Source organism: Theropithecus gelada, chromosome 1, assembly GCF_003255815.1.
Source record: "Theropithecus gelada isolate Dixy chromosome 1, Tgel_1.0, whole genome shotgun sequence".
Lineage (NCBI taxonomy): Eukaryota > Metazoa > Chordata > Mammalia > Primates > Cercopithecidae > Theropithecus > Theropithecus gelada.
The window spans coordinates 43,260,472-43,268,593 of NC_037668.1; the positions used below are offsets into that span (position 1 = coordinate 43,260,472).

Sequence of the window (8,122 nt, forward strand, 5' to 3'; positions counted from 1 at the left end):
CCTCCCTCCCTCCCTCCCTTCCTTCCCTTCCCTCCCCAGCCCCTGCCTCATTTGAACGGATGACCTAAGAGACAAGCAAGCATCAAGCCCAGTCCGTTAAGGTGAGAGAAGGCAGAAGGGATATTCCAGCGCAGCTTTAGCTCATGGAGCAGCCATCCTAGGCCACTAAGTGACTTGGGGACTTGGAGACAAGGTCCTAAGAGAAGAAGGGAGGAGTGAGGAGCCCCAGGAACCCCTGTCCTAAGAGTGAAATGAGGGGGGTGAAAGAAGGTGAGAGTGGTTACAAAACGGAGCGGGAATGAGGATGAAAGTGCCTTGCATAAGCACTTCCACCGCTGCCGAGGGGGAGCCCTGTTCGACTCCCACCTTCCTGGCAGCCAATGAGAAATGGGAAATCAACTTGGTCACAGTTCACAGTGTCCATGAGATACAATGGATGGACGCTCGCAAGTGCTCTTAGAACAAAGACCTTGCTGGACTTTCCCCCTGGAGGGGACGGTGTGCGACGTAAAGAGCAGCATCTTGAAGAACAGCCTTCGTGGGGTGACGTGGGCTGAGCCACGGCTGAGAACAGCCCTTGAGACAGATGGATGTCATCACATCCCACTGAATCCAGTCAAGTTCAGTAAAAGCAGATCTAGCAGATCTGTACGGGGGGGGGCTCTGCTCTCCAGTGCTCAGGTGTCCACTGAGCGGACTTTGTGTGGGTAAAGAATCCTGCTGGCACACCTGTAATCCCAGAATGTTGACAGGCCAAGACAGGCGGATGACTTGAGCCCAGGAGTTCGAGATCGGCCTGGGCAACATTGGGAAACCCTGGCTCTACAAAAGCACAAAAAATTAGGCATGGTGGCGTACACCTGTAGTCCCAGCTACTCGGGAGGCTGAGGTGGGACAATCTCTTGAGCCCAGATTTCAAGACTGCGATGAGCCACTTGAGCATACCGCTGAACCCTAGCCTGGGCAACAGAGCAAGAACCTGTCTCAAAAACAAAAACAAAAACAAACAAACAAAACCTGCTGGAAAAGAAGAAATTAGGAGGGAAGAGAGGTTTAAAACCATTGCCTGGCAATATCTGAAATGATGACTCTCTGCTGAATTTGTTCCTCTCACTAACTTTGTGATAAATATTGAGTGGCTGCAGGCTGCAGGCCTTCTAGAGGTCAACTGTCAGCTAAATACAGGCCACGAGTCTTCACAGCCTGGTGCTGTGGGAGAACAGTGGAGACTTATGAGCACCTATGTCCCTATCCTAAAAGACAGCCTGATTCGCTGTCCCTGTGGGTCTGGGGAATGCCAAATGGGGTTGCCAGATTTAAAGGAAAAAAATAAAACAAGATACCCAGTTATATTTGAATTTCAGATTAATAACAAATAGTGATTTAGTGTTAAGTATGTTCCAAATATTGCATGGGACATACTTAAAGTGTTTGTTTTCATTCTGAAATTCACATGTAACTGGGTATCCTGTATTTTTTCTGGCAACCCACAGCTGCCCACTGAGCGCCAGCTAGATGCCAAGCAGGGCGGCCCTGAGGCAGACATCACAAAATGGCAGCCCAAGGCTATGCCTCTTTTGGCCCATGGAATTTTTTTTTTTGTTTTGGGGGTTTGTTAAAGTATCATTTCAAAATAAGGCACTTTTGGCCAGACATGGTGGCTCACGCCTCTAATCCCAGCACTTCAGGAGGACAAGGCGGGCCGATCACTTGAGGTCAGGAGTTCCAGACCAGCCTGGCCAGCGTGGTGAAACCTCATCTCTACTAAAAATACAAAAATTAGCCGGGTGTGTTGGTAGGCACCTGTAATCCCAGCTACTCGGGAGGCTGAGGCTGGAGAATCACTTGAACCTGGGAAGCAAAGGTTGCAGTGAGCCGAGATCTCGCCACTGCCCTCCAGCCTAGGCAACAGAGCAAGACTCTGTCTCAAAAAACAAAACAAAACAAAACAAAACAAAATGGCACTTTAACAGAATACTCCAGATTTCTGACTTCTTTGGGAAACTTGGATCTGCTGGTGACACTAGGCCCACAGTCCCACACGCCACCAGCTTCCAGCCCCTTAGAAAGGACCCCGGCCCCTGGGTTTGCTGCCATGTCCATCTCGCCGCCGCCTTTGACTTCCTGGCCCCTATGGGCATGAGGTTGGTGACCCCCTCTCTGAGGGGGCCCAGCTCCCTCCCTCCCTGAGGGGTCCCTAGTATCCGGGGCTGCTCTTTCTTCAGGGAACTGTCCCTCAGGTGCCACATCTTGGGGACCCCAGGATCAGCAACTGTAAATCAAACCCCAGGGAAATAGCAAGCTTCAGATTCTGGGTGACGATGGCATTCAACAGGCCCCCCTGAAGGGAGTTCAACCATCATGGGCCCCACCATCCCTGAGCCATTGGGATGCCAAGGTGTGAACCACCGGGTATCTGCAGCCCCTTCCACCTGCTCTGGAGGCGCTGCCTCCAGCTAAAACAGACGTGTCCTCCGCGAAGAGCAGTGTTCTTCACAGGCCCTGGGTTGAGCAGCCTCCACCTCTGCTGAAATCTAGAACAGAGACCCCCAAGAGACTCAGCAAGATGGGGCGCCGTGGTTCCCAAAAAGCTGTGCCCCCTTCTTGTTGAGAAAATGGATTTTTCTCAATGTTCATGTGCTACTCATCTGGAATGCTGTCCCTGGGAAGGCCCAGCATTCCAAATGGGTAGCATCTAAGAGTGGAGAAAAATCCATTTTTCTTTGATGCAAAAGGCAAAGAGGAATCTAAGCTAAAATCTGTTCCTATTATTTCTGTATTAAAGAGACGAGTATTTGTAAAGATGGTGAAGAACAGGATGCAGAACTCAAATTCCCAGGTGAGCAGAAAGAGCATCCTCTAGAATTCTGTTTTTTGTTTCGTTTTGTTTTGTTTGAGACGGAGTCTCACTCTGTTGTCCAGGCTGGAGTGCAGTGGCTAGATCTCAGCTCACTGCAACCTCTGCCTCCCAGGATCAAACAATTCTCCTGCCCCAGCCTCCCAAGTAGCTTGGACTACAGGTGTGTGCTACCACACCTGGCTAATTTTTTTTATATTTTTAGTAGAGACAGGGTTTCATCGTGTTAGCCAGGATAGTCTCGATCTTCTGACCTCGTGATCCGCCTGCCTCAGCCTCCTGAAGTGCTGGGATTACAGGAGTGAGCCACCGCACCCGGCTGAATACTCTTTTTTAATCAAGTCTATAAAATCTTAAACACGTTGAATCATTGCCATTCACAAATCAGCCCTGGAACTGGAATTGATCCAATCCACACTCCTGCTTTGCAGAAAGTAGAGGCAAGCTCTCAGGAAGCTTGAAAGCAAAATACATTTTGGTTGAATAAGAAAGACTTATTTAACAAGTTTGATAAAAGGCCACAGTTATTCTGAGACAACAAAATTATCATTGGAAAAACTGAAGATATTCTATGCAAGGGATATTTTTGGAAAATAGAAGCCTCTTCTTAACTGACACCATTGTCCTAAGACTACTAGAAGGTGGCTGCTGCTCTGGTTAGGAGGGCAGATCATGAGGTCAGGAGATTGAGACCATCCTGGTTAATTAGGTGAAACCCCGTCTCCACTAAAAATACAAACAATTAGGCGGGCATGGAAGCGGTGCCTATAGTCCCAGCTACTCTGGCACGAACCTTGCAGTGGAGGCGGAGCTTGCAGTGAGCCGAGGTCGCACCACTGCACTCCAGCCTGGGGGACAGAGCAACACTCCGTCTCAAAAAAAATAAAGAAAGAAAGAATTATCAGGGGGCAAGGGCTGATAACTTTGTGCCCGGTGTTTGGAGGACAAAAGCCTCTGGACGAAACTGAGCATATTTCACAGGGACCCCTTCACCCCCCGTCCAAGCTCCAGGAGACGCCTCCTTGAGGACCGGATGTTGTTTGTTTGTTTGTTTGTTTGTTTTGAGACGGAGTCTCGCTGTGTTGCCCAGGCTGGAGTGCAGTGGCGCCATCTCGGCTCACTGCAAGCTCCGCCTCCCGGGTTCACGCCATTCTCCTGCCTCACCCTCCCAAGTAGCTGGGACTACAGGTGCACACCATCGGGCCGTTTCACCGTGGTCTGGATCTCCTGACCCCGTGATCCGCCCACCTCGGCCTCCGAAAGTGCTGGGATAACAGGCGTGAGCCACCGTGCCCGGCCGAGGACCGGATATTTAAACCCATTCCTGAGGTTGTGTGGGAGTGGCCAGAGGGATTCCTAGAGCTGAGGCTTGCAGTTTCCTGAAGCAGCCACCCTAGGATGGCCTGAGGTCATTCACACCTGGGTGTCGCTATTTAAATGACTGACTTCTACCCCTGCCTTTTCATTCTAAGGGTGAGGCACGTGGTTCCAAATATCTCAAACGGAATCTGTGCATTTCACATTCCGCATTCCCAGGGCAGCCGTCCTGGCTGCCTTCTGCTGCCCCATCCCTTGTCACTTCATGAAGAGAACCAAAGCCCCTTCCCTGGTGCTTCCCATCCCATGCTCCTGGCAGCCCTGGGGTTGGGGACCGGGGACCTGGGACTCTTTAAAAAACTCCCCGGCTCCAACTCTGACAGCCAACTCCACACCGGCTCAGGGCACTGGCATTTGGAAACCATCCACAGTAGGCAATTTTATTGAAAATCAAATGAAAAGGAATACAAAGTAAGGGTTGTTTAAGGGGGAAGGCTTTCGAGTTTGCTGTCTGTTTTCTTTTTCCCTAGGCATTCAGACAAATATTTACTTTGTGGGCTGGTATGGGACTGACTTACCCTTTCTTGCCCTGAAACGATCTTGAATGCAGAGTCTCAAAACACGTTTGAGGCTCCCATCAGCCACTGCCATGGGCCTCAGGAGGTGATTTTTAAATCCATCTTAAGGTGGAAAGAGCTTAAACGATAGTCCTAACGGACCCTTCCATTGAAATCCTCCCAGAATCTCCTCTCTGCCCTCTGAGGAAGGCAGGATGGATATTCATCCCTATTTGGCAGATGAGGAAACTGAGGATCACGTAGTGAGTGGCAGAGCTGAAACGCGACTGGCCACCCAGCCCTCTTGCCCCAGGTGTATGTGCAGCCTGAAGGCTGGTGGCAAAGCTATGCAGGAGACAGGGTCGGCAAGGGAAATCCTGTTGGCAAGAAACTTGCAAGCCACAGTGGTGTCTACAGTGTGTCCAGAATTGTTTGAGAGAGAGATCTTGGGTTGCAGTTAACAAAAACCTACTCAGAAAGGGGGCAGAGCGGAGGGCTTTTATAAAGATACAGAAATGAATGCCTCATAAAAGCTATGGGAGAGAACTAGGATAGCCCAGGCATCGTCTCTCTCATACATGCACGCAGTCAGGCATTTCTCTGCCCCTCTCCATACCTCTGCTGATTTCTTCTCTCTCCAGTCGTGTGACAGGAAGGGACAACCTTATAGTCCCTCAGTTCAAAGGGTCAGCCCAGGGAGTGAGTGGCATCTCACAGTCCATTACCCCGACTCCTAGGAGTGGGCATCGGAAAAGCCCGGCTGTGCCAAGTGTCCAACAAATACAGCCTGGGAGTGGGGTCATGCACGTGGCCGCCAGGACGCCCCCTCCTTTGAGCTGGGAAGTGCTCAAGAGGTTAAACAGACCCCCTTAAATAGACTTCATTTCCTCCTTCTAAGCCAAGCTTGTCCACCCTGCAGCCCGGGACAGCTTTGAATGCAGCCCAACACTAATCCGTAAAACATTAGGGGATAATTTTTTTTTTTTTTTTTTTTTTTTTTTGCTTTAGCTCATCAGCTATTGTTAGTGTTAGTGTATTTTACCTGTGGCCCAACACAATTCTTCTTCCAGTGTGGCCCAGGAAAGCCAAAAGATTGGAGACCCAATTCTAAGCCATCAGAGACTTTAGACACATTCAATTCAGTAACAGTTTTTCAGGAGAAACACCATCACAATGAATGTGCTTACCATAATAAGCTCCTGGTTTCAAACTAAAAAACATGTAAATGGACCAGGCTTGGTGGCTCACGCCTGTAATCCCAGCACTGGGAGGCCAAGGAGGGCGGATCACTTGAGCCGAGGAATTCGAGAGCAGCTTGAGCAATATGGCAAAACCTCGTCTCTACAAAAAATAAAATAAAATAATTAGTTGGGCATAGTAGTGCACACCCATAGTCCCAGCTTACTCGGGAGGCTGAGGTTGGAGGATCACCTGAGCCTGAGGAGGTCGAGGCTGCAGTGAGCCGGGATTGCTCCACAGCACTCCAGCCTGGGCAACAGAGTAAGACCCCATATCAAGAAAAAAGAAAAGAAAAAGAAAATAGAGAAAGGGAAAGCAATATCTTTATACCTGGAAGGGTGCACCCCAAAACCTTACTAAGGCTAAGGCTCATCTTTGAGTAATGTGATGATAATAAATTGTTTTATCTCTTTTTTGCTCATATCTATGTGTGTCTGTGTGTGTGTGTGTGTGTATATATATATATATTTTTTTTTTTTTTAACAACAAACATTTTATTTTGTGTACAAAAAAATAACAAAACCAGCCAGGTGTGGTGGCTCATGCCTGTAATCCTAGCAGTTTGGGAGGCTGAGGCAGGCAGATCACTTGAGGTCAGGAGTTTGAGACCAGCCTGACCAACATGATGAAATCCCGTGTCTACTAAAAATACAAAAATTAGCTGGGCGTGGTGGCATGTGCCTGTAGTCCCAGCTGCTTGGGAAACTGAGGCAGGAGAATCACTTGAATCCGGGAGGTGGAGGTTGCAGTGAGCAGAGATCATGCCACTGCACTCATGCCTGGGCCACAGAACAAGACTCTATCTCAAAAAAAAAAAAAGAAGAAGAAGAAGAAGTAGTAGTAGTAAATAAATAAGTACAATATAATAAAACACATGCAAAGTGTCTAGTCCTCCTCATGTTAAAAATAATTAAATAAAGCCAGGCATGGTGGCTCAAGCCTGTAATCCCAGCATTTTGGGAGGCCGAGGTGGGCGGATCACGAGGTCAGGAGATCGAGACCATCCTGGCTAACACAGTGAAACCCCGTCTCTACTAAAAAAAAAAAATACAAAAAAATTAGCCAGGCGTGGTGGCGGCGCCTGTAGTCCCAGCTACTCGGGAGGCTGAGGCAGGAGAATGGCGTGAACCCAGGAGGCAGAGCTTGCAGTGAGCCAAGATCACACCACTGCACTCCAGCCTGGGCGACAAAGCGAGATTCCATCTCAAAAAATAAATTAATTAATTAAATTAAATAAAAATAACAAAACCACTTGAGTGGAACAATTGGAGTCTTGCTGCAATGGAGTTTGTGTGTTTTTTCTCTTGCTTGTTAAAGGTTGGAACCAGAAAAGCCTCCCTAAAGATGGACCAAGAAAGAGAGATGCTGAGAAAAGAGACCTCCAGCAAGTCCAGCCAGAGCCTTTTGCATTCTAAGCCCAGCGGGAAGTACTAGAGAAACCTCGTCCCACCAGGCCTCGTGTGATCCTGTGTGAGTTCATGTGACTCTTCTGTGTCATCTGTGTCAAAATACTGAGTTGCTTTTGTAGGACTTTAAAGGTTGTTACCCTAGTGTTTCGCTTTCTAGACTGGTATTTTGAACAGTGTTATATTTTGGAGTGTGTGGGGAGAAGCGTTCTTTTTAAAAAATACCTATGAATGTACACGAACTCAGGTATATGAAGAATAGAAGTGTGTGACCCAGATGTCCAGGACTGGTAGATATAATTATGTGGTTCCACATTGGGTCATGATGTTCCCAAATATCAAACCTCCTAAGAGTTCCAACAGACTCACACTGGAGAGAACCTAAGACTTGTACTGGAGCCTCAGGGCAAAATTGTAGCCTTGGAACTACCAGGGCCTCGGGATAGTGAAGTCAAATCTCAGTTATGGTCTGGCAGGATGGCTCAGGCCTGTAATCTCAGCACTTTGGGAGGCCGAGGCAGGCAGATTACAAAGTCAGGAGTTTCAGACCAGCCTGGCAAACATAGTGAATCCCTGTCTCTACTAAAAATACAAAAATTAGCTGGGTGTGGTGGCACAGGCCTGTAGTCCCAGCTACTCAGGAGGCTGAGGCGGGAGAATCACTTGAACCCGGGAGTCGGAGGTTGCAGTGAGCCGAGACCACGCCATTGCACTCCAGCCTGGGTAACAGAGTGAGACTCTGTCTT

At 48.6% G+C, this 8,122-nt stretch overlaps 1 protein-coding gene across 1 annotated transcript in view; it reads left to right on the forward strand.

Annotated features, from left to right (window-relative positions):
• The window catches only part of FHAD1 (forkhead associated phosphopeptide binding domain 1), a 155,402-nt gene extending 147,280 nt beyond the window's left edge, over positions 1 to 8,122 (forward strand). The window contains exon 31 of the mRNA XM_025367034.1: positions 7,288 to 8,122. Within this exon, the coding sequence (XP_025222819.1) occupies positions 7,288 to 7,404 (117 nt within the window). The 3' untranslated portion in view covers positions 7,405 to 8,122. The remainder of the gene's footprint in view (positions 1 to 7,287) is intronic.